This window comes from Myotis yumanensis, unplaced genomic scaffold (assembly GCF_028538775.1).
Source record: "Myotis yumanensis isolate MYYU_CA2020_CCGP unplaced genomic scaffold, mMyoYum1.0.hap1 SCAF_20, whole genome shotgun sequence".
In the NCBI taxonomy this organism is placed as follows: domain Eukaryota; kingdom Metazoa; phylum Chordata; class Mammalia; order Chiroptera; family Vespertilionidae; genus Myotis; species Myotis yumanensis.
In genome coordinates, this window is record NW_027223771.1 from 9,459,144 (window position 1) to 9,486,705 (window position 27,562).

At 60.6% G+C, this 27,562-nt stretch overlaps 1 protein-coding gene across 2 annotated transcripts in view; it reads left to right on the top strand.

Moving 5' to 3' along the window:
- The window catches only part of HERC2 (HECT and RLD domain containing E3 ubiquitin protein ligase 2), a 72,076-nt gene that overhangs the window by 9,386 nt on the left and 35,128 nt on the right, over window positions 1-27,562 (top strand). For both annotated transcript variants that reach the window (XM_070400589.1, XM_070400590.1), the window contains 37 exons: window positions 641-751; window positions 1,265-1,436; window positions 2,001-2,174; window positions 2,797-2,985; window positions 3,458-3,609; window positions 4,091-4,248; window positions 4,329-4,442; window positions 4,792-5,043; window positions 5,989-6,182; window positions 6,499-6,699; window positions 7,770-7,998; window positions 8,090-8,214; window positions 10,177-10,355; window positions 10,723-10,907; window positions 11,246-11,401; window positions 12,075-12,260; window positions 13,317-13,472; window positions 13,911-14,014; window positions 14,899-15,049; window positions 15,521-15,735; window positions 15,982-16,114; window positions 16,199-16,326; window positions 16,422-16,617; window positions 17,660-17,793; window positions 18,832-19,005; window positions 19,097-19,233; window positions 19,383-19,534; window positions 20,194-20,385; window positions 21,691-21,878; window positions 22,410-22,602; window positions 23,229-23,411; window positions 24,192-24,373; window positions 24,863-25,010; window positions 25,191-25,387; window positions 25,605-25,835; window positions 26,732-26,870; window positions 27,222-27,362. In XM_070400589.1, coding sequence (XP_070256690.1) covers window positions 641-751; window positions 1,265-1,436; window positions 2,001-2,174; window positions 2,797-2,985; window positions 3,458-3,609; window positions 4,091-4,248; window positions 4,329-4,442; window positions 4,792-5,043; window positions 5,989-6,182; window positions 6,499-6,699; window positions 7,770-7,998; window positions 8,090-8,214; window positions 10,177-10,355; window positions 10,723-10,907; window positions 11,246-11,401; window positions 12,075-12,260; window positions 13,317-13,472; window positions 13,911-14,014; window positions 14,899-15,049; window positions 15,521-15,735; window positions 15,982-16,114; window positions 16,199-16,326; window positions 16,422-16,617; window positions 17,660-17,793; window positions 18,832-19,005; window positions 19,097-19,233; window positions 19,383-19,534; window positions 20,194-20,385; window positions 21,691-21,878; window positions 22,410-22,602; window positions 23,229-23,411; window positions 24,192-24,373; window positions 24,863-25,010; window positions 25,191-25,387; window positions 25,605-25,835; window positions 26,732-26,870; window positions 27,222-27,362 — 6,251 coding nt within the window. The remainder of the gene's footprint in view (window positions 1-640; window positions 752-1,264; window positions 1,437-2,000; window positions 2,175-2,796; window positions 2,986-3,457; window positions 3,610-4,090; window positions 4,249-4,328; window positions 4,443-4,791; window positions 5,044-5,988; window positions 6,183-6,498; window positions 6,700-7,769; window positions 7,999-8,089; window positions 8,215-10,176; window positions 10,356-10,722; window positions 10,908-11,245; window positions 11,402-12,074; window positions 12,261-13,316; window positions 13,473-13,910; window positions 14,015-14,898; window positions 15,050-15,520; window positions 15,736-15,981; window positions 16,115-16,198; window positions 16,327-16,421; window positions 16,618-17,659; window positions 17,794-18,831; window positions 19,006-19,096; window positions 19,234-19,382; window positions 19,535-20,193; window positions 20,386-21,690; window positions 21,879-22,409; window positions 22,603-23,228; window positions 23,412-24,191; window positions 24,374-24,862; window positions 25,011-25,190; window positions 25,388-25,604; window positions 25,836-26,731; window positions 26,871-27,221; window positions 27,363-27,562) is intronic.

The window sequence follows — 27,562 nt, forward strand, 5'->3', positions numbered from 1 at the left end:
AGCACAGACACTGCGAGGTCACTGCCGTGTCCTTTCCCGCAAGCAGGGCCTCCTGTGGTCCCGGCGCCTAAGGACCATGGGCTTGGCTCCCCGCGCGCCGTGGGCTGGGGCCTGTGGGTGTGGAGGGAATTTCAGAAGTTGAGCTGTAATGGCGATGCTGGAAGACCGCCTTCCCGTCTTGGTTAAGAAGACGTGTCACTTACCATTTGGAAACCAGGAAAAGTTAACGTTACTTCTTAGATCACAGATAAAAATCAGCGCAGGCCTATTGCCCGTAGACTCGCGGTGGTTCTAGAAATTGACCCTTCAGTTGGGAGAGGACTATTGCTACTCGAGCCCCTTCCCTGTCCCTGACTCCCGAAGGCGCTCTAAACACTTCCCTACGCGTGATGTGAGTAGAGCACAGGTGAGGTTGTGCTGCGAGGCTTGGGCTGTGTCTTCTAATCACCGACAGCCCCCGACGCGGCGCTTTCATGGGAGACGTGTCTCTGATGGAATTTCAGCAGCGAGTCTCAGCAGCGTGGTTCTCCGTGTGAAGAGTACGCGTCGCCCTGGGAGAGCCGTGAACATCCTGCGTTGTTTAGCATGTTCTCCTGAAGCTCTGCCTCGCTTTGTTCCTGACCCTCTGCTCTGATTTCAGGGATGTTCACGGGACGCCTGGCACCAAGGGGCCGGGCAGCATCCCCCTGCAGGACCAGCACCTGGCCCTGGCCCTCCTGCTGGAGCTGGCCGTACAGAGAGGCACGCTGAGGTGAGGCGCCGCGCCCCGCGTTCGGGAAACGCCTCGGCGGAACCTCTGGTGTGCGTTCTGGCGTTTCACCGACTCCTCTGTGGTTATAGCCAAGAGCCCTTTCTTTCCAGGCACTCTGTTCTTCACACTGGGTGCATTCAGCTTTGTTTACTTCCTGTTTTGTGTTCACCTTTCTAGTAGTCTCTGAATTGTTCCTTCCTTTTCTTTTTCTTTGTAAGAGATAGAGGAAGGGAGCCCAGCAATGTGACTCAGTGGTTGAGCATTGACCTAGGAACCAATAGGTCGCCAGTTCGATTCCCTGTCAGAACACCTGCCCCATCTATAGGCTGCCTCCCTCCTGCCCGCCCCCCACTGGGGATCGAGCCTGCAACCTGGGCATGTGGCCTGACCTGGTTCATAGGTCGGTGCTCAGCTGCTGAGCCACGCTGGCCCAGCGTGCTTTTGTTTTTGACAGGCTATTGCCAAAAAAAGTTAATCTGCTTTTCTAGAGAATAAAGGTATTTTCTCTTCCAGCCAAATGCTGTCGGCCATCCTGTTGTTGCTTCAGTTGTGGGACAGCGGGACTCAGGAGACGGACAACGAGCGGTCTGCACAGGGCACCAGCGCCCCCCTCCTGCCCCTGCTGCAGCGGTTCCAGAACATGCTCTGCGGCAAGGACGCCCCTCACGTGGAGGGCGACACCCTGGTGAGTGTCCTCATGAGGCTCCTCGCTTCTCAGTCGTCCTCAGAGCCAGGCTTCTGCAAACAAGGCCAGGGCACGTGTCCGTGGGGATGGTCGCCGGTCGTGGGGACGTGGAGGCTGGTGGCCGAGCATGCCCTGGGTCTGACCCCTGCCCCCGCCGCTCCTGGAGGTCCTCCCTGAGAGCCGTAGCCGTTCCAGGGGAGAGCTGCCTGATTCTGGTGTCACGAGGCGGCCGTGAGCGAGGCTGCTCCGCCCTCACAGACTGAGAGTGAGTGAGGCGCCAGCAGCACTAGCTCTCCTCCAGCAGGTGCTGCAGTTGGTGACAAGAAGTGGGTTTTGTTCCACTTCTCAAAGCCGGCCGTGGGGCAGCGCCGTGTTCCTGCGCAGCTGCTCTGGGTCCTGAGGCCCTTGGGGTGCGGAGCGCACAGTGTCAGGCGTGTCACGGCTGCGTGTGCAGGGGGGGTGCAGGGTCGTGTCAGCGCGCCAGCGACGGTTCTCACCCGATGGCGGAGGGCAGGCTCGCCGATGGCGAATCACTGCCTGAGGTGGCCTGTGCTTCCCTTCCAGCTGCTGTCGGGCCCTCTGAGCCCCAACGAGAGCTTCCTCCGGTACCTTGTCCTCCCGCAAGACAGTGAGCTCGCCATCGACCTGCGACAGACGGCCGTGGTGGTCATGGCCCACCTGGACCGCCTGGCTGCGCCCTGCATGCCGCCACCGTGCAGCTCCCCCACGTCCCACAAGGTGTGCGCGGCGACGGCGTTGTTCCCGGTGCCCCGCGTCAGTGCACCCCCGACTCCCGTGTGCGGTGTGGTGTTGTGGGGGCTGGCTCAGCCTCTGGCTCCACGCTACCCTTCCCGCCTCTTTTTTTTTGTTGTTTAATGTATTTTTATTGATTCCAGAGGGGAAGGGAGAGGGAGAAAGAGAAACATCAACGGTGAGAGAGAATCACTGATCGGCTGCCTCTTGCACACCCGACACGGGCGTGGGGGGGGGGGTGTGAGCCCACAACCCGGGCATGTGCCCTGACTGGGAATACCACTGTGACCTCCTGGTTTATAGGTGCACCAACCATGGAGCCACACTGGCCGGGCTGCGTGCACTGCTTTTTCATGGGCTCTGAAAAGTAAACGCTGTGGAAATAGCCGCTCGGTCACTTGGTCTTGTCGGTGGACGGGTGATGTGGGTGTGCCGAGGGGCTCCGTGCTCTGAGTCGCCCGCTCTGCACGTGCTCGGTCTTTACCTTGCAGGGCCTCGGTTCCCTCGCAGGGCGCAGGCTGCACCAGCCTGCAGCGCCCTTTCTTTTGGCCGAGAGAGGGGCTCTGCTGCTCCCTCGAGAACGTGTGCTTCCTTTGCCACCTCGCAGGGGTCTGTGCAGGAAGTCATCGGCTGGGGGCTGATCGGATGGAAGTGCTACGCCAACGTGATCGGGCCCATCCAGAGCAAAGGCCTGGCCAACCTGGGCGTCACGCAGATCGCCTGTGCGGAGAAGCGCTTCCTGATCCTGTCACGCAACGGCCGCGTGTACACGCAGGCCTACAACAGCGACACGCTGGTGGGTGCCTCCTCCGATGCCCAGTGGTTGTAAGCGTCTGTTCGCTGCCTGTTACTCGTTATGTTTAGAACCTTTGTCACAGCCTTTTGTCATGATCGTGAGGCAGACTCCCTTAGCTGCCACGATCAAGGGTCCTCACGGTGACACTCCCGACTGAGGCTCCCACTCATAAGCTGCCTCGCGGGGCAGGCTCATGGGACGGGCCAGGCAGGAACCAGGAGGGCGTCCGGCCGGGGGGCGGTGGCAGGTCGGGACGAGCGAGTTCCTGTCCAAGGAGGTGCTCTCTGCCTCGACTGAGTGGCCGCTGCTCGGGCAGCCTGGTCCCGCCCGGAGCGCTGGGAGGCCTCCATTGGCGCTGGGAGGCCCGGGTCCTTCCGGGTCGTTGGGGTTGGTAGGGTGGGCAGCGGACCGAAGGGAGCGTGCTGCTCCTTGTCGGGCTCACTCACTGGTCACGTCTTCCTCTGTCCATTAGGCCCCACAGCTGGTCCAGGGTCTTGCCTCCAGAAACATCGTGAAGATTGCTGCCCATTCCGACGGCCACCACTACCTGGCCTTGGCCGCCACTGGCGAGGTGTACTCCTGGGGCTGCGGGGACGGCGGCCGGCTGGGCCACGGGGACACCGTGTATGTGCAGCCACCCTCTAACCACGCTCTCCGTGTTTCCCAGTGGCTCCGACACGCAGGGCTGGGCGGGAGACGCCGCCAAGGGTGCCCAGCACGGGGTGGCATCTCCCCCAGCTGCAGCACTTGCGGCTCTTGTCCCCGCTTTCACCACGCTCTGCACCCCGTGGAGTGTTCTAGAGCAGAGCCCCAGTCCTGTGTCTTCAGCGTGACGAGGTCCCCTCCTGACTGAACTGTAGTGTTGCTTCCTCAGGGTCAGAAGTCAGTCATTGAACACCCGTGTGGGGCTGTGGGTGACGGGTGGTTCAGAGGCCAGTCTAGAACAGCTCCGTGCGTCCTCACTGTGCGTCTGTGACAGCACCACTTCGCTCTTCCCGCTGGATGCCGGGCTTGGCATTGGGCGCTCGCTTAACAAGCGCCAGGGAGGTGTTGGAGGGCTCCGTTCCCTCCTCGTGGCAGGAGGCAGCAGCTTCTCTCCCCACAGGCCCCTGGAGGAGCCCAAGGTGATCTCCGCCTTCTCCGGCAAGCAGGCCGGCAAGCACGTGGTGCACATCGCCTGCGGGAGCACCTACAGCGCAGCCATCACCGCCGAGGGGGAGCTGTACACCTGGGGCCGCGGCAACTACGGCCGCCTGGGCCACGGTGCGTGGGCGCCGCGCCCGCCGAGCCTGCTGGGGGCCTCTTGTGCGGGACCGGCCGTCACGGAGCCTGTGTGTTTGCAGGTTCCAGTGAGGACGAGGCCATCCCGATGCTGGTCGCCGGGCTGAAAGGCCTGAAGGTCATCGACGTGGCGTGCGGGAGCGGGGACGCCCAGACCCTGGCCGTGACCGACAACGGTGCGTGGAGCCCTCGGCCCGGCCGCTCTCAGGACGGGGAGGGCCGCTTCCCGGAGGGAGGGCGGGAGCTTCGCAGTCTGGGTGGAAGCACGGCCTTGAGCTCACTGTAAGGGCTGGGACTTTGTTTCTCATGTAGTGAGATGAGAAGAAACCACGCTCTCCCCTGGTCAGCTGCTTCTGCGTTAGCTGAAGTGTAAACTAGATTTCATTGGTCCCTCCCCCCGCCCCGTGCAGCATGAGCTGTATTCATCCGTGGTCTGGATCTGGGTGCTGGGCTGTGGGGATTACTGTCCGAGTTTAAAGTCCCTCGCAGACCTGCGGCTTCGTCCTGAGAGGCGTGTGTCTCTAGGTCAGGTGTGGTCCTGGGGAGACGGGGACTACGGGAAGCTGGGCCGCGGGGGCAGCGACGGCTGCAAAACGCCCAAGCTGATCGAGAAGCTGCAGGACCTGGACGTCGTCAAAGTTCGGTGCGGGAGCCAGTTCTCCGTGGCTCTGACGAAGGACGGCCAGGTGTACTCCTGGGGCAAAGGGGACAACCAGCGGCTCGGACACGGGACTGAGGAGCACGTGCGCTACCCCAAGCTCCTGGAGGCCTTGCAAGGTGAGCGAGCGGAGCCTCAGGCTCTCGGAGGCGGTTTCCTTAGTGACACTCAGGTTTCTAGGTTACTCCTCCCTTCACCTGAAACGCCATGAAGGACCCTCATGAGGAGCCTGTAGCCACCTGTGACAGGCATAGGGAACACATGGAAAATGGCCCCGATCTGTTGTCACCACATTGAATCGGAAGCTCGTTCAGTTTACCAATGGCAGAGGCTGCTTTCTGAGGCTGGCCCCGTGCGTCACTCGTCAGCTGGCCACAGTGGGTTAGCTTGGCTACCGTGTAGGCGGACAGGTCGTTGGAACAGAACCGAGAGCTCAGAGACCCACGTAGACGTGGCCAGGGCTTCCCCGAGGAGCAGGGCGCTGCCTAGAGCGGAGGCCGTCTCTGCACACACGGGTGGGAGCAGCGGGCGTCCATGCAGAAAGGAGGACTGGTCACAGTGGCCGCATGGGGGAGTGCGCTGTGACCCTAAAACTGCTCTTAGAACAGAGTCTCCTTGGCATGACCGTGCCTTGGGACGGGAGAGTATGACCAAGTAGTTAATTAAAATACACTTGTTGCCCTCACCGGTTTGGCCCGTGCATAGAGCGTCGTAGGGGGCCTGCAGGAGGCAGCCAGTCAATGATTCCCTCTCATGATGGATGTTTCTATCTCTCCCTCTCCCTTCCTCTCTGAAGTCAATAAAAATATATTTAAAAGAATACACTTGTCTCTTTCTGAAGCTGAAAATCTGAATAAGGAGGAAGAAGCAACAGCTTCTCTTTATGCCCCGGCGTTATTTTATTCGCAGGCTGCAGTAAACTGACAAGTTTTAATCAATAGCTGAAGCAGGTGAATTGGGCATAACGTTAGAGCAGCGCGTTGTCTGTTCGAAGGCGCCCTGGCTGCCTTCCTGCCCGAGTGCCCGGGGTAAGTGTCTGTGTTGCCGCGTTCTCTGCCCTCCAGGGAAGAAGGTGATTGATGTGGCCGCAGGCTCCACCCACTGCCTGGCCCTGACCGAGGACAGCGAGGTGCACAGCTGGGGGAACAACGACCAGTGTCAGCACTTCGACACCTTGCACCAGACCAAGCCAGAGCCCTCGCTGCTGCCCGGGCTGGACACCAAGCACATCGTCGGCATCGCCTGTGGGCCGGCCCAGGTACTGCGTGTGGCTGCGCCTGGGACCTGTGGATGCGGGTTCTGTGTCGCCCGCTGCGGTGTTTGGAGACACCGTGGGCGAGTGTGTGCTGTCCCGTGTCCTGTGCCGTGTCATGCTCTCCGTGTGTGTGCCACGCGTTTATTTCCCGTGCCCCCGGCACTGGCCAGGACTCATGGGTGTGGAGTAGGAGTGGGAGGGTGTGTCCTGGCCTGGGTCCTGCAGGGGGGGCCGTTCTGTCTCCCGTCATTTCCTGTGCTGGGAGCAGACCAGTCGCTGAACGTGTAGATCCGTCTTCGTTCTCGTGTCTCCTCCGCAGAGTTTCGCTTGGTCCTCGTGCTCCGAGTGGTCCGTGGGCCTGCGCGTCCCTTTCGTGGTGGACGTCTGCTCAGGGACCTTTGAGCAGCTGGACCTGCTCCTGCGGCAAGTGAGCGAGGGCATGGACGGCACCGCCGACTGGCCGCCGCCCCAGGAGAAGGAGTGCATGGCCGTGGCCACGCTGAACCTGCTGCGGCTGCAGGTAGGAGAGCGCCCCTCCCGCGGGAGCGGATGTCTCGGTGTTTGTTGGAACGTTTATGAGTGGAGGGGGCGGGTTTTTAGCCGGTCAAACTGCTAAGAAAATGTTTGAATGTTTTGGTGATCTTATTTTTTATGGTAATTCTATGGCTTAATGCCAAGGAAATAAATTTTCTTCACAAAGTAGAGAGAAACGTTGATGTGCAAGAGAAACGTCTCTTGGTTGCCTTCCTGTAGACTCCCCAACTGGGGATCAAACCATAACCAAGGTATGTGCCCTGGTAGGGAATCGAACCTGCAGCCTTTCAGTGTAGGGTGATGCTCCAACCAGCTGAGCCACACTGGCCCAGGAGAGAGAGAGAGAGAGAGAGAGAGAGAGAAACATCCATGATGAGAGAGAATCATAGATTGGTTGCCTCCTGCACGCCCCGCACTGGGGATCGAGCCCACAACCTGGGCCTGTGCTCTGACCGGGAATCCAGCCCGCCACCTCTGTGGTTCACGGGATGACGCCCAACCAGCTGAGCCGCATAGGCCAAGGCAGGGTCTCTTTTGACCCACAACCTGGGCTGGGCAGTGTGTCGCCCTCGGGCCCTGGCTGGCAGGCAGGAAGCTCATGGTCAGTCCATCGTGGTCAGTTTGGGTCTCAAGCCTGAGACTTCGTTCTGCTCCGCTGTGTGTCTGTGGAAGTTCCGGTTTGGACCTAGTACACTCCCAGCTTGGCTGGGTCTTTTTGAAGTTTTTAGGTGAAATTATATTCGTAGTTTTTCTGTGTTGGGTGCAGATGGTTGGGGTGGGTTCTCCACATGGTTTAACCTCTGTTCTTCTTGAGCACATCAGTATTTCCATGTAAGTATTTATAGTTGGGTGTTAAATATTCCTCATAAAATACCTTGCCATGGGTTTTCAACCGTTCTGGGTAAAATGTTTATAGTCTACTTTTAAAAATACACGTCCTTGAAGTTTCTCCTTTAATCTTTGAATAAAACGCAATTGGAGGTGTTCTGTCTTTTTTGGTGAGATTGGAAACCCGTGCTCTCGGGCGCTAAGTGACGGTTGTTTTTGTCCTTTCAGTTGCATGCTGCCATTAGTCACCAGGTTGACCCAGAGTTGCTTGGTTTAGGTCTGGGCAGCGTCCTCCTCAACAGCCTGAAGCAGACCGTGGTGGCCCTGGCCAGCAGTGCGGGCGTGCTGGGCACCGTGCAGGCGGCCGCCCAGGCCGTGCTGCAGAGCGGGTGGTCCGTGCTGCTGCCCACCGCCGAGGAGCGGGCCCGGGCGCTCTCGGCTCTCCTGCCCTGTGCAGGTGCAGGGGCGGGGCAGGGGCGGGGGAGGAGGGGAGGGGGCCGGGAGGGGATGGCCTCCACTCACATCGGCAAAAACATTCCCTTTTCCAGTTTCCGGCAATGAGGTCAATGTCAGTCCAGGCCGCCGGTTCATGATCGATCTGCTGGTGGGCAGCTTGATGGCTGACGGAGGCTTGGAGTCGGCCTTGACTGCAGCCATCACTGCAGAGATCCAGGTACGGCCGGGCGTGTGCCCGGCAGGGAGAGGGCTGGGCACCCTGTCCTGCTGGGGAGGAAGCAGCAAGCCTCTTGCAGGAATTACTGAGAACCCGACGCGGGACTTTGGGTCCCATCCAGATGTGTTCTGTGTCTGTCGTTTCTCTGTGTGAGCGGTTTTGTTGGGTCAAGTCCCATAGGACGCACCCCCTTTACGTGTCGCAGCAAGTGGTGGTGACAGACACGGGGCCGTGTCGTGGATCGCTTCCTGCCCCGGGCGTTGGGCTCCCCTCCTAGCGCAGGTGCCAGTGCTGTGTCCCAGGTGCAGTCACTGAGTCGGTCCTGTTTGTGTCGCTGTGTTTTGCCGGGATCACGGTTTTCAGGCTCGTCTCTGCGGGTGTCGTGACGGGGCTTTCCCTGTTGGCACTGGTTGTGTGACGGTGGCCCCACTTCTCTGTTCCTTCTCCTGTTTGTCGACAGTCGGACTTTGTACAGCTGCTCTGACAGGCAGCGCGCACGTCCTCTAGTGGATGCTCTCCCTTCTCTGTAGTAAACGCTGAATTAGTTCCTGGGTTCTGGGTGATCGGTGCTGACAGTCCCCAAGGAGGCTGTGCCATTCCCTTCCGAGCGCCTGAGTTCCAGCCCTTCCCTGACCCACCGACGTGTCCGAGGGGGAGTGGCTTTCACTGGTCTTTCAGGTGCTGCCTGGCCATCCATGGTTGCTCTTGTTGCTTTCGTTGTTGTGATCATTTTTTATGTAAAAACTTACATTGGTAAAATTAGATGAAGTAAGTGCACTGAAACATGTCTTTGAAAACATACTCAAATGCTCTGATCACGCTGCGGGAATTAGAAGGCGTGCAGACGTGATGATGCGGTCCCGACCACCACGCTCGCTGTGCCGTCCTCTCCAGGCTGTGCCGTGTGCTTGCCTTCCGTTTCCTCTTTTGATCTTCTCAGCCCTGTCGCGTGGACCACGTTATTTTAAAATTCCATTTATAGACGGGACACGAGTGCCACAGACGTGGTGACTAGCAGAGGGGTCCCGGCGGGCGAGGGGCAGGTGGGCTGACTCCAGGCAGCTGACCATGTGCTTACTGGCTCTTTGTGTGTCTTCTTTAAAGATATGTCATCTAGTCCTTCTCCTGTTCTTAAATTGGGTTCAGTTTAACTAGAATTGTTGAGATGTAAGAACTCCTTCCATGTTTTGGACACACGTCTCTTATCTGATACTAGAGGCCTGGTACATGACACTCGTGCCCTGGGAGGCGGTCCCTCGGCCCGGCCTGCGCCCTCTCATAGTCTGGGACTCCTCGGGGGGTGTCCGCCTGCCGGCTCAGACATCCCCCAGGGGTCCTTAGAGCTGCCGCAGAGGTGGGAGAGGCTCCCGCCACCGCCCCTGCACTCACCAGCCGTGAGCCCAGCTTCTGGCTCCCTGTGGGAGAGCCTCTCAGTCAGAAACTGGGCTCGCTGCTCCTTAGCGCTGCCTCGGAGGCAGGAGAGGCTCCCACCACCACCACTAGCCGGAGCAGCTCCTGCGTTGAGCGTCTGCCCCCTGGTGGTCAGTGAACATCATAGTGGCTGCTGTTGGGTCGATTTGCATATTAGCCTTTTATTATATAGGATGTGACTTGAGAATATACCCTCCCATTTTGTGGGTTGTTGCTTCATGTCTGCAAAGCAGATATTCGGGGGGCGGGGCGGGGGGGGGATCTCACTGGTGGCCTGTGAGAGCCTGTGGCAGGGCAAAGCCTCCAGGGGCTCCTCAGAGTGGGTGGGGGAGCAGCTGTGGCAGCCTGGACAGTGGTTTGTGGGACAGAGTCTGTTTAGAAACTGGGTGACGGGATTCCAGCAGGTGTGTGGGGCCAGGGTCACCTGGTGTGGGTGTCACTAAGGGGCAGCCAGGCTGTGGGGCCAGCCCAGGTGCCTTCACGCCGGTTGCCGAGATAACTGGTAACCAGATTCTGTTTTATAAACTGCAGGATATTGAAGCCAAAAAAGAAGCACAGAAGGAAAAAGAGATCGATGAGCAGGAAGCAAACGCCTCAGCATCGCATAGAAGCAGGACCCCGCTGGACAAGGACCTCATCAACACGGGGATCTACGAGGCCTCGGGGAAGCAGTGTCTGCCTCTGGTGCAGCTCGTCCAGCAGCTGCTTCGGTGAATGTGCTAGGTGTTCTTTGACGGGTACTGGGTTTTCCTCGGAAGATGGTGAGCTGAGCACTGGGAGCCTAGACATGTGCTTGGCTGTGGAGGAGATGTTCTGAAAATGGCCTGGGCAGGTTCTAGTGTAAAGAGCTGACTCTCAGCACAGGTGAGAGGACAGGCCGCAGCCTCGGAGGCACGTGGGAAGCAGGGGCGCCCTTGTGTTGGGGTGCCTTTGCTCCCCGTGAGGCACCCTGGCTCCTGGGGCAGCGAGCCAGCTCGGCACAGGCTGCCGTCTGACCCTGTCTATGGTGATTGTTTCGAGCACCTTCACTGTGTGGATGCCCACGCCTGCTTCACTTTGCGCCTCTCTCCTCTGCAGGAACATTGCTGCCCAGACGGTAGCCAGACTGAAAGACGTGGCCCGTCGGATCTCGTCCTGCCTGGACGTGGAGCAGCACAGTCGGGACCGATCCGCCTCCTTGGATTTGTTGCTGCGTTTTCAGCGCTTACTGATCAGTAAACTGTATCCAGGAGAAAGTGTTGGTCCGCCCGCCGACGCTCCCAGTAAGTGGCTTCAGATGTAAGTGTCTGCGTGCTCAGGCGGTGCGAGGCGCCTGTGCTGCACGTGCACGTGTGTGGGGCTCGCACTCTGTAAGTGCAAGCATTCGGGGGACTCATGTTGCTCCACTTTTTTTTTTAGTGAATATTTCTATGTTAGACTCATCAGTATTTCTTTTCTCGTCGTCTTAACATTAAAATTTTGCAGACATCAGGAGTAGCATCCTCTAAGGTCAGGTTGGTCTGACAGACGACATATCAGACGCACCACAGGTGGCAGTGGTGGAGACCGACATGGTGAATGTGAACAAGGAAAAGTGCAGTTTTCTGAATCTCCCTTCCAGGTCCTGAGCTGATGGGCGTGGGCTCCCTGCTGAAGAAGTACACGGCCCTGCTGTGCACGCACATCGGGGACATCCTGCCCGTGGCCGCCAGCGTCGCCGCCACCAGCTGGCGGCACTTTGCCGAGGTGGCCTGCATCGTGGAAGGCGACTTCACCGGTACCTTTCTCGTTTCCCGCCTGCGGGCATGTGTTTCTTTTCAGAGACATGAGCGCTGACACGTACCATTTCCCAAACCTGCTCGCCTTGGTCCCAGGCGTTTCCTAACGGGGCCGTCGCCTTTGCTTCTGTGGTTGCTGGCAGCTCTGTACCCGAGCAGCTGGTATGGGCGTCAGTGGCTATGACCATGGTTAGTGACAGTCCTGCACCATCGCAGACACCTCAGTGCTGAGGTCCGTGATGGCTGTCTGATTGCATTTCAGCAGCAGCAGCAGCAGCAAGACGCGTCGCCCCTTCCAGGATCTGAGTAAATTCCAATATTGCGTCATACACTCTCAAGCTACTTCTGTGACATTAGGTCATTATTACTTTTTTCTGCTGGTGAATTAGCTGTAAACACATTTTTTTCTGGATAAAAGATGCCAGTTAATACTTTGGTGTTGAGACAGTGGTTTTGGAACGTGTTCTTTTGACTCAAAGGGTTCTGCTCGATGCCTGTGCCGGCCTCTTTCAGGAGGAAAGATGACATGATCCTGTGGAAATGTGCTAAGAACAGCACCCCTCATTCTGTGACGTATCAGAGTGTAAACAGAGCTGGCTTATGCTCTGGTTCTGTAGGGCAAACGCTCCCATTTGAACCGCACACTTCATTCTGTTTCCCTTCCACCTGCAGGCGTGCTCCTCCCAGAGCTGGTGGTCTCCATCATCCTCCTGCTCAGCAAGAACGCAGGGCTCATGCAGGAGGCGGGCGCCGTGCCGCTGCTGGGCGGCCTGCTGGAGCACCTGGACCGCTTCAACCACCTGGCGCCCGGGAGGGAGCGTGACGACCAGGAGGAGCTGGCCTGGCCCGGCATCATGGGTACGGCCTCTCCCCGAGGGCTTTTCGGACGCGTTTTGTCCAGTCTGCCCTCGTCTTCCTCTCCACTGGGAGGAGTGCTTGTCCAGGAAGACAGGGCCTGCGTGTTGCCCGGGGCAGCGTCGGGAAGTGGGGGTTGTGTTTAAGGAAGGCGTTTCGTAGTCATGGTGGTTCCTCCTGGGAGGGAGGTTGGGAAGTTCTGGAAACCCTCTCTGGGTGCCTCCAGAAGGTGCCGTTGAAGCGGTGAGATCGGGTGGCTGTGGAGGTGGCGTGGTCCTGGGACGGCTGACTAGTGGTCAGCGTGGTGCGGCGGTCAGCCGCTGCACGCCCGTCCCACTGCATGCACATGGCGGGGGGGGGCTCCTCTGAGCCTCGAGCTGCCGTTTTGAATCTAAGTAACCGCCTCTCTGCGGTGGGACCTCCCAGACTCGTCCAGTTAAGTTGTGGTTCAGCTTTCATTTCATCACACGGAGGCCACGTCTGTGCAATAAGAAAATCACAGAGTGAAGAGAGAAAACCCAGGCGGTCGGTCGTATCTGAAATCCCTGATGTCAGTGGACGTTGGGACTAATTACACAGTGGTGGTTGTTTTTAATGGGGAAAAAATGACCAAAGCAAGTTTTACATGATAATTTAATAGTGCTTTCCAATTAACAAATCGCCTGTAAAGTTTAAAGAACTTTCATTTTATAGAAATTTTGAATGACTTATAAAATATATTTCATCATATTCAACCCTGTAGAGAATCTTTATTCTACGCTTGTGGTTACTTCTAATGTAACTGCATTGCAGTCCTGTGCACATGCTCCGTGGAGATTTCCTCTCGCCTGGTCTGTGGTCAGATTTGCTGGTCCTACGGCTTCCGCCATGGCGCCCTAGTGTGCGGATCCTGTGTCCTTGCTGGTCCCGTGGTGGGGACCGTGCAGCAGGCTGTGCTCGCCTCCCGTCCTGCTACGGGAGTGTGTCCCCTGTGTCTCACAGCCTTTGCTCTCGCCGTGGTTCCTGCTGATCTGCTGATGCGTTGCCCTGGTTCTGTGTTTACAGAGTCGTTTCTTACAGGTCAGAACTGCAGAAACAACGAGGAGGTGACCCTGATCCGCAAAGCGGACTTGGAGAACCACAACAAGGACGGGGGCTTCTGGACGGTGATCGACGGGAGGGTGTACGACATCAAGGACTTCCAGGCCCAGGCCCTGAGCGGGAGCAGCATCCTCGGTGAGCGGCCTCGCTGTCCCGCCCTTGAGCCCTCCCACGTGTCATCGTAAGCAGAGCCTCAGGCTTTCCTTTCGTGTGTTTTTTTTTTCAAATTTCTTGCGGTTCCATTGGTTTATGACGTTGCGTAGGTTTCAAGTGGACAGCTCTGTCACATCCCCTGTATGCTGTGTGGTCACCGCCCAGAGTCTAGCCCTGGCCCCCATTTTAAACTCTCGGTGACTGTCCTGTCACGGAACTCGGGGGCATTTGAAGGACTTCTCGGCGTTTTGCACGATTTGTGCCACCACAATGCACTGGCACGCGCTCCAAGGCCTGGCTGGCCCCGGCAGCCCTGGGAGAGGCTGAGAGGTCGCCGACCTGCCGGTTCACCTCCTGTCGCTGACTCCGTTTCCGTGGAGGGTGGGCCCCTGTGGAGTCGCCGCGTCCGTTCTGTTTCAGCTCAGTTTGCCGGGGAGGACCCCGTGGTGGCGCTGGAGGCCGCACTGCAGTTTGAGGACACGCGGGAGTCGATGCACGCCTTCTGCGTGGGCCAGTACCTGGAGGTGAGGCTGGGCCGAGGGCTGGCGGGCACCCTGCCCCGAGCGCGGGCCTTGCAGGGGCGGGGAGGGCAGTGCCCTGCGCGGTAGACAGAAGCAAGTGCGTTCACTCATGACGAGGTTTGTCACGTGCTGCTCTGAAAACATGACTTTTAAGGTTGTCAATTTGTAAAAAATGTAGACAGTTCCACACGTAAAAAGAGGTTGTAAGCTTATGTAGCGGTTGGGGATGGCTTACTGTCTTGAGCTTAATGCCGGACCATGTGTTTTGGGAAGAACTGCCTGGTGGCATAATTCCTCCTAATAGAAACATGTCCTCCTACGTACTCGTGAGCCTTGGCGTGCGTGGCCTGGATTGGTTTCTGTGGATGGATCCGGAGCTGTAGGATGTGCTGAGTGCCCTGGGCACAGGGCCGGAGCGTTCGTGAAGGGAAGTTAGCTTTCTTGTAAATTGTCTGATGTGACCACAGTGTAGGAGTGTTGTCACCTGCATTCTGCCTTTCTAGCTGAGTCAACACATTTACTTCCGCCAAACCTCTGGGTGACGGACTCACAGTGGCTCTTGTCACTCATAGTTGGTTTCTCTCTGGCTTGGATGGAGCCGTTAGGGATGGTTTCTGACGCATGGCCCCGTCACTCGGAAGCTGCTGTAGGTCCCCCGGGGCCTGTCCTAGCAGAGCAGCTCTCCCCCGGGAGCCTGAGCTGCAGCGCCGAGGGTTGTGTGTGGTTTGTGTCTTCTGGCGGGAGCGCTGCTCGCGCAGGGCGTGGGCGCGGGGCCCGAGCGCCGTCTTCCTCCCGCCGCACGCCGGTGCGAGGACAGAAGCTGGTGCGCGTCTTGCTGTGGCTGTGGGCGGCCGCTTCCTCAGCCTGACGGGGTCCCTCTTCCCCAGCCCGACCAGGAAGTCGTCACCGTCCCGGACCTGGGAAGCCTGTCCTCCCCTTTGATGGACACGGAGAGGAACCTGGGCCTGCTGCTCGGGCTGCACGCCTCCTACCTCGCCCTGAGCACACCGCTCTCGCCCGTGGAGGTCGAATGCGCCAGTAAGAACACGCTCGCTCCCACTCACCGGCCCCGGCTGTTTCAGGGCTCGTGTGTGCAGGAGCCGGTGGCGTTTGCAGAGCGCTCCTGAGCGCTGAGCCCTGCGTGCAGGGGGAGGACAGAGGGCCTCGGGGTTGACTGTCGGGCTGGGAGGATGTTTTGGGAGCACAGTCCTTGAGGAACATCTGCGGGGCCACCGTCTGTGCCTATGTGGAGTCCCCGTCCGCACGGATGGGCAGCCCTGCCTCCCACGGGGTGCGGGCTCCCAGGACCTGTCCGTGCTGTGTGCTCCGTGGTCTCACTGTGACTGCTGCCCACGCCTCCCTTCAGGGAGCCCTGCCAGGTGCGGCGGAGCGAAGGGGTGGGTGGTCCGGCGTCTGTCACGGGAGAGCTGGCTTCCCGCTGAGCCCTGCTGCCCTCCCTGGGGTTGGGGAGCGGCGCCTCAGGCTGCTGTCCGTGCGCTTGCTCCCTAGAGTGGCTGCAGTCGTCCATCTTCTCCGGAGGCCTGCAGACCAGCCAGACCCACTACAGCTACAACGAGGAGAAGGACGAGGACCACTGCAGCTCCCCCGGGGGCACCCCTGCCAGCAAGTCCCGCCTCTGCGCCCACTCGCGCGCCCTGGGCGACCACTCCCAGGCGTTCCTGCAAGCCCTGGCGGACAACAGCATCCAGGACCACAACGTGAAGGTGAGGCGCCCCCAGGGGGTGTCTGTGTCGCTCAGGACGCCGAGAGGCCAGCACCGCCTGCTCTTCCATCAGCTTCCCGGGCTTGGCTGACGGGTTCTTGGGGGGCCGCGTGGAGGTGAGGGGGAGTCGGCGCGACGTGCCCGCAAGGGTGTGGGAGCCTGGCTGGTGGCCATGCGTGGGGCTGTGCCCGGGGTTAGAGCCGCGGCGCGCTCGGTGCGACAGTCACCTCCCTGCGGTCTCTGGCAGGACTTCCTGTGCCAGGTGGAGAGGTGCTGCAGGCAGTGCCACCTGACCACCCCCATCAGCTTTCCCCCCGAGCACCCCGTGGAGGAAGTGGGCCGCCTGCTGCTGTGCTGCCTCTTGAAGCACGAAGACTTAGGTAGGAGCCGCGAGTTCGCTCCCGAGGCCTCTGACTCCCGCGCCGGCCACAGCTGTTCCACGGCCGCCTTGTCTGTCTCTCCAGGGCACGTGGCACTGTCTCTGGTCCATGCCGGCGCGCTCGGGGTCGAGCAGGCGAAGCACAGAGCGCTGCCCAAGTCGGTGGTGGACGTCTGCCGGGTTGTCTACCAGGCCAAGTGCTCGCTCATTAAGGTGGGTCGGTCCTGACGCTCCTTCGGGCTGTGCGGACGGACGGACGGTCGGTCGAGGGTCCGTGGTTAAGTTGTCCCTTCGTCTCTGACGGGTAGACGCACCAGGAGCAGGGCCGCTCCTACAAGGAGGTCTGCGCGCCCGTCATCGAGCGCCTGCGGTTCCTCTTCAACGAGCTGCGGCCGGCCGTGTGCAACGACCTCTCCGTCCTGTCCAAGCTGACGCTGCTGAGCTCCCTGCCCCGCTGGCGGCGCGTCGCCCAGAAGCTCATCCGCGACGGCAGGAAGAAGAGGGGTGAGGGCCGGCGGGCGGGCGGAACGGGCTGCCCGGGGGCTGCGTCGGGTGGGTTGACACCGTGGCCGCTGCGTGACCTTCAACCTCAGCCCCAGAGCCCGTTAGTGCGCTCAGGCTCCTCTTCCAGTCCTGCTTCCCTGCCCATGAGCTACGGCCAGAGTTTGCCTTTGGAAAGCGTCTTTCTCTAAGTCAGAAGGAGCGTTGGCTCGACACAGGGAATGGCATCAGCTTCAGTTGCAGCCTCACGAACAAAGGTCGCTGCTGCTCCTGTGGCAGCACCGGCCTGAGTGTCTCCCATAGACCAGCCGCCCTCGAAGGCCAGGTGTCACCATCTGGCCCTTCAAGCAGAAGCTGGCCGGCCCTGGGGCTCCCCTTCTTTCCTGTGGCACTCCCCCGTCTCCCCCAACCCCCGGGGCTCCCCTTCTTTGCTGTGGCACTCCCCCATCTCCCCCCGACCCCTGGGGCTCCCCTTCTTTGCTGTGGCACTCCCCCATCTCCCCCCGACCCCTGGGGCTCCCCTTCTTTCCTGTGGCACTCGCCCATCCCCCCACCCCTGGGGCTCCCCTTCTTTCCTGTGGCACTCCCCCGTCCGCCCCCCCCCGACCCCTGGGGCTCCCCTTCTTTCCTGTGGCACTCCCCCGTCCGCCCCCCCCGACCCCTGGGGCTCCCCTTCTTTCCTGTGGCACTCCCCCGTCCCCCGTCCCCCGACCCCTGGGGCTCCCCTTCTTTCCTGTGGCACTCCCCCGTCCGCCCCCCCCTGATCCCTGGGGCTCCCCTTCTTTGCTGTGGCACTCCCCGTCGTCCCCCCCGACCCTTGGGGCTCCCCTTCTTTGCTGTGGCACTCCCCCATTCTTTTCCCAACCCAGGGGGCCAAGTGTCCTTACAGTGAGAGTGTTTGTGGTACTTTTGTTGTTTGAACGTTTCAGTTCACAATGAATATTAAACATGTGTGTCCTTTACCTTGATGTAAATTGAAGTATTTCTGAATTTGAAACGACATTTAAGTAAGTGGCTTTTATGATGGATGATGCTGTCACCGTAGTTCCTAAGAAGCCAGAATCTACTGATGACGAAGGGAAAATTGGAAACGAAGAGAGTGATTTGGAAGAAGCTTGCCTTTTGCCTCACAGTCCCGTCCATGTGGACAAGAGACCCCTGACGACTAGATCCCCCAAGGTGAGGCGTGGCCCGTGATCCGGGGCTGGCTGCGTGGGAACCGCGCGGCAGAGGGCCCGTGGGTCCCGTCGCTCCGTCCCTGAGTGTCCGTCTGGGAGAGCGCACGGCTTGTGAGTGTGTGGCAGCCGCCCCAGCGACGCCTGCCTGGTGGTGCCCTGGTTGGATCCATCCCTGGAGAAGTACTTCTTTTTTCCTTTTTAAAAAAACCCTCATTCTAGGGCTTTCATTGATGTGAGAGAGAGAGAGAGAGAGAGAGAGAGAGAGAAAGCTTGATGTGAGAGAGAAACATCCATCCGTTGCCTCGCCACCTCGAACCCACAACCCAGGCTTGGGCCCTGACTAGGAATTGAACCTGGTCAATGGGATGACGCCCCACCAACTGAGCCACACCAGCCAGGGCTTTCCTTTCCCTTTAGGACAGTGGTTCTCAACCTTCCTGATGCCGCGACCCTTTAATACAGTTCCTCATGTTGTGGTGACTCCCAACCATAACATTATTTTCGTTGCTACTTCATCACTGTCATTTTGCTACTGCTATGAATCGTAATGTGAATATCTGATACACAGGATGTATTTTCATTATTACAAATTGAATATAATTAAAGCATAGTGATTAATCACAAAAACAACATGTAATTATATATGTGTTTTCCCATGGTCTTAGGCGATCCCTGTGAAAGGGTCGTTCATGACCCAAAGAGGTTGCGACCCACAGGTTGAGAACCGCTGGTTCAAGAGCACATTGTGTCATTATTTATCCTCACTCACTCACTCACTCACTCACCGTATGTCTCCTTGGCTTCCCTGTCCTGGTCTCGTTCGTGTGGCTGGTCATTGACGTTGTGTGCCCAGTTCCCTCCTTCCAAGGCGCCTGAGTGTGGGATTTGGAATTCACTTACACGCCTGGGTGCGGCCTGGCTCTTTCACCCCTTAGGCCTGCTGGCCTCTGTGTCTGCCTTTGCTGGAGCCGCTGCCTCAGCAGCAGCAGGGGCGACAGCAGCGGGGGGACTCACGTGCCCGCCCGCGATTCCTTTGCAGGACAAGTGGCAGCCGCTCCTGAGCACCGTCGCTGGCGTGCACAGGTACAAGTGGCTGAAGCAGAGCGCGCAGGGCCTCCCCCCGCAGTCGGCTCTGCTGGGCACCATCGCTGAGTTCGCCCTCAGGGAGGAGCCCGTGGATGTGGAGAAGATGAGGAAGTGCCTGCTCAAACAGGTAACATCCTGCAGGGAGCGCCCTCCTGGCCGTGTCCGGGCCCCACCACACCCACCGCGGGTGACACTCGCCGCGGCACGCTGTCTTGCAGCTGGAGAGAGCAGAGGTCCGCCTGGAGGGCATCGACACCATCTTAAAGCTGGCGGCCAAGAGCTTCCTGCTCCCGTCTGTGCAGTACGCCGTGTTCTGCGGGTGGCAGCGGCTCATCCCGGAGGGTGTCGACCTGGGGTACCGCTGCAGTCTTCCTAGTTGTGGGGCGGGGGGGGCGGGGCGGGCAGCACCTTGTTCTGTTCAGGTTGAAGGTCTGGCAGGCGTCTAAGCAGTCTCTTTCTCTCTCTCTCTCTCTTTCTCTGTGTGTGTGTGTGTGTGTATGGAAGGGAGCCTCTCACGGATTGCTTAAAGGACGTGGATTTGATCCCACCTTTTAATCGGATGCTGCTGGAAGTCACGTTCGGCAAGCTGTACGCCTGGGCTGTTCAGAACATTCGGAACATTTTGATGGATGCAAACGCCAAGTTTAAAGAGCTTGGTGAGTTTAAGAGGACTTCCTGGTTCACAGGCGGCATTGATCGCTGCAGAGGTGACTCGGTGACCACACGAGCAGGGTTCAGGGTGTGGCTCCTCGTTACGGGCTGTGGAAACTTGCAGATGCCGACGTTTGCTCTGGGACAGACGTGAATCACGTTAGAATGTGATCTAAGCTGCTGCACGCTTTCTCGGATGTGAAACAAAACTTTCAGAATTGGGCAGAAGACACAGCCTTGTAGCGTCTTCATAGACAGCTTCCCGTGTGTCACTGCCACCATCCACCCTGGAGTGTTGGCGGGTGCCGCGTGCCTGCGAGAGGCCAGGACTCACTGTGGGGAGCGCCTGTTCTAGCTGAAAGGGGATGCGTGGCCACAGGGTGCTGAGGAGGGTGCTGTACGCTCTGTAGCGGGTGGGGTGGCTGTGCGGAGTCAGGGTGGCAGGTTTGCCACAGAAGCACGGGCTCCTGCTGTCCACTGGAAAGCAGAAATTTTTAAAATCTTTATTGTTGAAAGTTTTACGTGTGTCCCTCCTCCCCCCCCACCCCTGCCCATTGCCCTCTCCCACCTGGAAAACAGGGTTTTTAACAATTGCGAATGCTCTCTGCGTCGGTGTGTTCTGTATCCGTGCACAAGCCACTGAGGCCGCACCGATGCCTTTCAGGGATCCAGCCCGTCCCCCTGCAGACGGTCACCAATGAGAACCCGGCGGGACCCAGCCTGGGCACCACCCCCCACGCGCGCTTCCTGCTGGCGATGCTCAGCCTGCTGACCCTGCAGCACGGCGCGCACAACCTCACCCTGCTGCTCAACTCCGGCACGCTCGCCCTGGCACAGACCGCGCTGCGGCTCATCGGTGGGTCGGCGCCGCCTGGCCTCCGTGGGGAAGGCCGGCACTGGCCTGGGTGCCTCTCGGCCCCTCTGTCGTTAGCTTGTTGTGGTGTCTTGTCCGGCACCTTCGGTACCAAAGGTTCGCCCCTTCCCAGGGGCTGGGCACCCTTGTCAGAACCCTTTGGCCACGGGTGCTCAGGCTTCCTCCTGGAGCTCAGTTCCCTCCCGTTGGTCCGTGTCTGTCTGAGGCCAGGGCCGCACTGCGGCACACACTGTCGCTCAGGGTGAGGAGGGATCGGCTTCGGGATGGGTGTCCCTGTTGCACAGGCCTCAGGGGTTCTGGGTCCCGTGCTGCATCTGTGGACGTGGGGGGAGCATCGCCCCCTCAGCAGCGTTCGCCTTTCACTCCAAGCCTGGGCGCCTGCGTGCTTACTTAGCACTCGCTCCGTCTCCCAGCAGCGCTGCACCACCTACTGATGTCGGGGACGCCAGCCTCCTGGGCGAGGGGAAGGGGTGCCCTGCCCTGTTTGGGGCGAGTTAGAGAATTGGCATCAATTCTTTAAGCGTCCAGTGGGAATTCAGCATTAAGCCGCCTGGTCCTGGGCTTTTCTTTGTTGGGACACAACCTCTTTCCTGGGGATGTAGGTCTGCACACACTTCCTGTTTCTCCCTGAGTCCGTTCACTGGCTGGGCTTCTAGGCCCTCGGCCATGGTGCCGGGTCTGCTCAGGTGCTGGCCCAGTGCTCCCGGCGCCCTCAGTCCCGTGTCTGCAGAAGCAGAGGCGTGGTCGCCACGGTCTCCTGTGGTTTTAGTTATTTGTGTCCCCCCTTTTCCCCAACGTTTCCCCTCCCTCCATAGCCAGCAAGGCCACAGGCAGCAGCGGCCGGCCGCCCCTCCTGGGCTGGGCTTGCTGCTTTCGAGTCCTGGGAAGCGTTGCTTCTCCCAACACTCAGCCCCTGGTCGTACGTGGCCGACTCCAGGGCCCCAGGGCCATCTGTTCTTCGTGCCCCGACTCTCTGAGCAAGCAGTCAGGCTGTTGTAGCGAGTTCCACACGTAGCGGCAAAAATGAACACTACGCACCATGGATCCTTTATTGTTTAAATATTACGTCTCCTTTTCCCCCTGACCTCTCCCCGGCCGCTTCCACCCCAGCACATGCCCTCACCCCACTGTCCCCTGGCCGTGCTCAAGTGCGTGCACACGAGCCTGTGGCTGATCTCCTGCCCTCCCCTTGGGTTCTTTAGTGACCACCTTCCTATTTGTTAACGACGGGAATGGGTGGAGGTGAGGAAATTGCAGGACCTGACTGGCTGCCCTTCTGCCCTGCAGGCCCCAGCGGCGACCACGTGGAGGAAGACGGGAACGTGTCTGCCCGTGGCGCCTCTGCCACCGTCCTGGAGGAGACGAGGAAGGAGACGGCGCCCGCGCAGCTCCCGGTCTCGGGGCCCGAGCTGGCCGCCATGATGAAGATCGGAACCAGGGTCATGCGGGGCGTGGACTGGAAGTGGGGCGACCAGGTACTCAGGGTGCGAGGCGCAGCCGCCACCCGGTCGGCTCTGCAGCCCTGACTGGCTCACTCGGTACGAGGGGAGGAGAGCAGGCGGGTGCCCGGCAGGTGGCAGCTGTCGATGGCCAATGATGCACAGTCAGGACGAGTAGAGGAACCATGTCCTGCGAAGGGATGCCTCTCACAGGGTGGGCTGCGAGGAGGTGCTGCTCAGAGGAGGCCTGGGCCCGGGCTCCTGGTGCAGTGCCAGCTGTCAGAGACGCAGCTGCTGGTCTTGGGTTTCCCGTCTTGTGATGCCTCGTGAGGGGCCGAGGACTAGGCTCCAGGACCGCTGGACAGCCTGGCCTTGTGGGGCTGCAGACCCTGCTCACCTCTGGGGCCGGCCTGGCGTTCCGTCGGGGGTGCTGTGAGCGATGCATGTGGCCAGCCAGGTTGGAGCCGTCGTGGGCAGGAGTCTGTGCAGGGACGCGGCCGCCCTCCCAGCGGTGTCCATGGGACAGGCCGCACGCACCTCCTCACTGGTCCCTATGTCGCCCCGCAGGACGGACCCCCTCCCGGCCTCGGCCGTGTGATTGGGGAGCTGGGCGAGGATGGGTGGATCCGGGTGCAGTGGGACACGGGCAGCACCAACTCCTACCGGATGGGGAAGGAGGGCAAGTACGACCTCAAGCTGGCGGAGCTGCCGGCCTCTGCGCAGCCCTCGGCCGAGGACTCAGACACAGAGGACGATTCAGGTGAGTGCGGGGGGCCAGGGGGTCAGCCCTGGGGTGCAGCTCAGGAGCCGGCACGTGTGCAGGGGGTCGGCCTCTGAGGGACTCTCGTGGTCAGGGGAGCCTGGATGTCTGCACACAGCAGAGGTGGGGGGTGGGGTCAGCCGGGCTGTGCTCTGCGTGCTGGGCATGGGCCCTCGGTGCAGACCGTTCCGCCTTGGGCTCAGGCAGCATGGAGCCGAGGGCCTGCCCGGCTCTGCAGTGTCAGACATGTGCCCCCCAGCTCCCCGGGGCTTCCCCGAGAGGGGAAGGTGGCCGTCCATGCCTCTCGTCCCAGAGCCCCGGCCCTCGGGGAGCAGGCATTCGCTGCCTCGCAGCCGGCGTGGGGCGTATGGGAAGCTGCTTCCTAAGGGAGCGGGTCCTCACCATCGTCTCAGCGCTGAGCTGTCTGCTGAGGCGGTTTTACACATTTTACGATTGTGGAAGCTGCTTTTCCCTGCAGAAGGCGGGCGGCGGTGGTTGGGTCGCGGCTGCACGGGAGGCGCGCCGCCTCCTGCAAAGCAAGTGGCCCTTCCCAGGAGCAGAACCGGGACGTGACGCACCCTGCCGCTCTGCAGGGCCATTTCCTGTTCTGGGTGGTTTGTTTTCAGAAGCTGAGCCCGCCGACAGGAACATGCACCCCACGGCCATGATGCTGACCAGCACCGTGCGCCTGCTGCAGACCCTGTGTCTCTCCGCCGGGGTCCACGCCGAGGTCATGCAGGGCGAAGCCACCAGGACCCTGTGCGGGCTGCTGCGCGTGGTGGTGGAGAGTGGGACCACGGACACGACACGTACGCACGGGCTGAGGGCAGGGCTGGGCCACAGTGTCAGCGAATGGTTGTGTGAGTGTGTGTGAGTGTGTGGTGTGTGTGTGTGCACATGAGTGTGTGCACATGAGTATGGTACACGTGCATGTGTGCGCGCAAGCGCATGTGTGTTGTGTCCGCACATGTGAGTGCGTGTGCATTTGAGTGTGTGAGTTTGTTATGAGAGACTGTGCGTGTGAGAGTGAGAGGGTATGTGCGAGTCACTGGGTATGTTTGCGTGATTATGAATGTGTGTGAGTGTGTGGCTGGTAGAGATGTGAGCGGGGCTGTGAAGGTGGGTGTATGAGTGTATGTTGCTGTGAGCCTGGGGAGCAGGGGAGAGGGGAGACCCAGACCCCGGAGAGGCCGATTCGTCTCATCAGACCTCAGGTGGGTGAAGCCCTGAGGATGTCACCCCCTTCAGCTGCACACCCGCCTCCTACCTGGCCTGGCCGTTCGGGTGCAGGTGAAATGGGAGTGACGCCGTGGGGGCACATGCGTTTAGAAATCACAGTGGGTACACGCCACTGCCCGTGCCGTGTGGGCTGTCAGCATCCCCACGGCCAGGAGCAGCAGGCTCCGCTCCTCACCTGTGCGGGCACCGCCTGTCCTCCCAGGGTCTCAGGCGTGAGGTGCTCCTTGAGACGCCCGAGGGCCTCCTCCGCGGTTCTCTGAGTGCGTGCAGTGGCAGAGGACGGGCGGGCAGGTTAGCAGCGAGTGCTGAGTGCTCAGAGCCAGCGAGCAGTCTGTCCTGTGTCCCCACAGCCGCCCCCAACAGCGCCGTGTGCCGGGAGCAGCACCGCGGCTGGTGCTCGCTGGGCTTCGTGCGCAGCATCGCGCTCACGCCCCACATGTGCGCCGCGCTCAGCTCCCCGCCCTGGATCGCCCTGCTCATGCGGGTCGTCGAGGGACACGCACCCTTCACGGCCGCCTCGCTGCAGCGTCAGGTACGGTGCGGCGGCGGGGCTCAGGGTGGCATCAGGGCACCAGCCCTCCCGGCTCGACAGGTGCAGAAAGGGGCGTGACCGGCCCAGCAGACGTGTTAAACCTGAGGGCTCACTGGTGTGCGCAGTGGTTCGCGCACGGGCAGCATCCCTGGCGCAACCAGAAGGGCCCAGAGTCGACCTGAAGCTGGGCCGTGGGTCTCGGCGGGCGTTCCTTCTTCCGCTCGTCGGAGCTGGGGGCTGTCTTGAGGAGAGTGAAGCGAGAGGAGTTATTTTCTAACTGAACGAGTACCTGCCTCTGTAACGTTTCTTTCTTAACCTTTGGTCGCCCGTAGCATTCATCGACGTGGGTGTCCTTGGCTGTTAAATAACGACTGTTAGAATCTTCACATGGTTAATCCCGTTATAGGGACAGACAGTGAAGAGAAAATAAAATTCTCACCTGTGTGTCGGGCAGCGTTTTCTCTAACGCGGCCCTTTGATCCCGCACAGATCCTGGCCCTACACCTCCTGCAAGCGGTGCTGCCCTCGTGGGACAAGGCCGAGCGGGCCGAGGACATGGAGGGGCTGGTGGAGAAGCTCTTCGGGTTCCTGGGCAGCCTGCTCACCACCTGCTCCTCGGACGTCCCCTTCCTCAGAGGTGGGCGCCCCCGTCCTGGGCCAGGCTGGTGTGCCGGCCACGGAGTCCTGTCCTGGGCCTGGCTGGTGTGCGGGCCACGGAGTCCTGTCCTGGGCCCGGCTGGTGTGCAGGCCACGGAGTCCTGTCCTGGGCCCGGCTGGTGTGCGGGGCCATGTAGCTCCTGTCCTATGCTTTTTTCAGAGTCCACCCTGCGGAGGCGGAGGGCCCGGCCGCAGGCCTCGCTGACAGCCACCCACAGCAGCACGCTGGCAGAGGAGGCGGTGGCCCTGCTGCGCACGCTGCACTCCCTGGGCCAGTGGAACGGCCTCATCAACAAGCACATCAACTCCCAGCTGCAGGCCGTGTCGCGCAGCTGCGGGCCCACGCCTGCCGGCGGGGTGGGTGCCACCTGACGTCTGCGCGTGACCCTAGAATCCTCTTACTTAGCCGTTCAGTTGCCTTTTAAGATGCTGTGTGTTGTTCTCACGACAGCTGTGACTGGGGATAGTGATGGGAGTCAGGAAAGGACAGGTGCACTGGCCCTGCTGAGAACGGTGGGCGCAGGCGCTCGCTCCCTGGCCCGTCGTCAGCGTGCTGTCTGTCTGTCTGCACCAGGCCCTGCTGGAGGACTGCCTCCCTGATGCGGACAGCCCTGAGGTGGGCGGCCTCATGGCTGTGCTGGCTGTCATCGGGGGCATCGACGGCCGCCTGCGCCTGGGGGGCCAGGTCGCGCACGAGGAGTTTGGGGAGGGCACCGTGACGCGCATCACCCCGAAGGGCAGGATCACCGTGCAGTTCTCGGACATGCGGACGTGCCGCGTCTGCCCGCTGAGCCAGCTGAAACCGGTAGGTGCACCGCGGGCTTCGTGCCGGCTCTGCATCGGGGCTTCGGGCCGGCAGTTTGCGACGCCTTCCCGAGGCCATCGCCACAGAAAGCCTCTGCCGCCTCCTCGCCTGCTCTGCGCGGGGCGAGTGGGGCTCCCACAGGCCAGGCGACCAGCAGCTCCCCTGTCACGGCCTCGCGAGGCGGGGAGGCAGCTGGGCTTCGCAGTGCGGGGGGAGGATTCCTCACCAGGCCTCTTCCTGTGGGACGTGCTTTCTGATGGTGTGGGGGACGGGTGTGTGCAGCAGCCAAGCCGCCTCCCATCAGTGACCAGGGACAGGGAGGTGGCCGTACTGCTGGGCCTGACGCTGCAGCCGCCTGGGGCTCCTATAACACCGTGTTGTGTTACAGTAACTTGCAGGGCACAGGAAAGGCTACGTAGGGCATCACCACCCTGATGGAATCTCTGTTGACAAGAAGTTAACTTAGGTCATATCTATTGTACATGTGAGAATCTTTCCTTCGTCGGCCTTTATTCATGAGATTTTTTTTGAAATATATTTTATTGATTTCAGAGAGGAAAGGAGAGGGAAAGAAAGATGGAAACATCAATGTTGAAAGAGAATCATGGATCGGTTGCCTCCTGCACGCCCCCTGCTGGGGATTGAGCCCATACCTGGGCATGTGCCCTTGACCGGAATCGAACCCGGGACCCTTCAGTCCACTGGCCGATGTTCTATCCACTGAGCTAAACCAGCCAGGGCTTTAACATCATCTTTTAAAATTACTTTCAGTCAAAAGACTATGGACCTGTGAGGTCTTTGGGAATTAGCCCCCTGGTTGAGATAACTTCCAGGACAGCTCCCGTCCCCGTCCCCGTCCCCTGGGCCGCCTGGTGAAGGTCCTGCTCTCTCCCCAGCTCCCCGCCGTGCCCTTCAGCATCACCAGCCTGCCCTTCACAGACCCCATGCTCGCGGTCTGGGCCCAGCTGGTGAACCTCGCTGGGAGCAGGTTGGAAAAGCACAAGATAAAGAAGTCGCCCAAGCAGGGGTTCGCAGGTTAGTGCGCTGTCAGTCTCGGGGCTCCGGCGGATGGAGCCCTGTTGAGTTACAGTGGGTGTGGTGCCGTGGGCGTGCTGCTGAGGGGGGATAGGTAGGTACAGGAGGGACTCCGTGCCGGGCGTGGCTGCCCTGCCTCCGGGCCAGCGTCTCCTCTGAGTCTCCACGGCTCTGGCCGGAGGGCACGTGCTTGTCCACCACACACGTCCAGAATCACTGGCCTGTCCCCTGGCCGGTCACTGTGCGTGAGCCCATCTGCAGGTGGTCAGGCTCGATGCCCGAGAGGCGCCTGGGTTCTTCCGTCCCCCGCAGCGCTGGGCCCCCTGCGCCCGCTGACCCTTCCTCCCACAGGCCCGGTGGACCTGGGCCTGCTGCGGCGCCAGCAGCTGAAGCTGTACGTGTTGAAGGCGGGCCGCGCGCTGCTGCCCCACCAGGACCAGCTCCGGCAGACCCTGGCCCAGCCCGCTGTGCAGGAGGCCGCTGCGCAGGCAGGTAGGTGAGGGAGGCAGGGTGCCCGGAGGGGCCAGGGGTGGCCCTGAGGTGAGGAAGATGCGCTGCCTGGCCAGCCCCTGCTGAGCAGGAGCGACGTGGCCACTGCCTCCTGAGCGAAGACTGAGGGTCCGCGGGAGGGAGGGGCGCAGGGTTCTCCCGCCGCCACTGAAGGGGCCGGGACCCGCAGCGCTGATGACGGC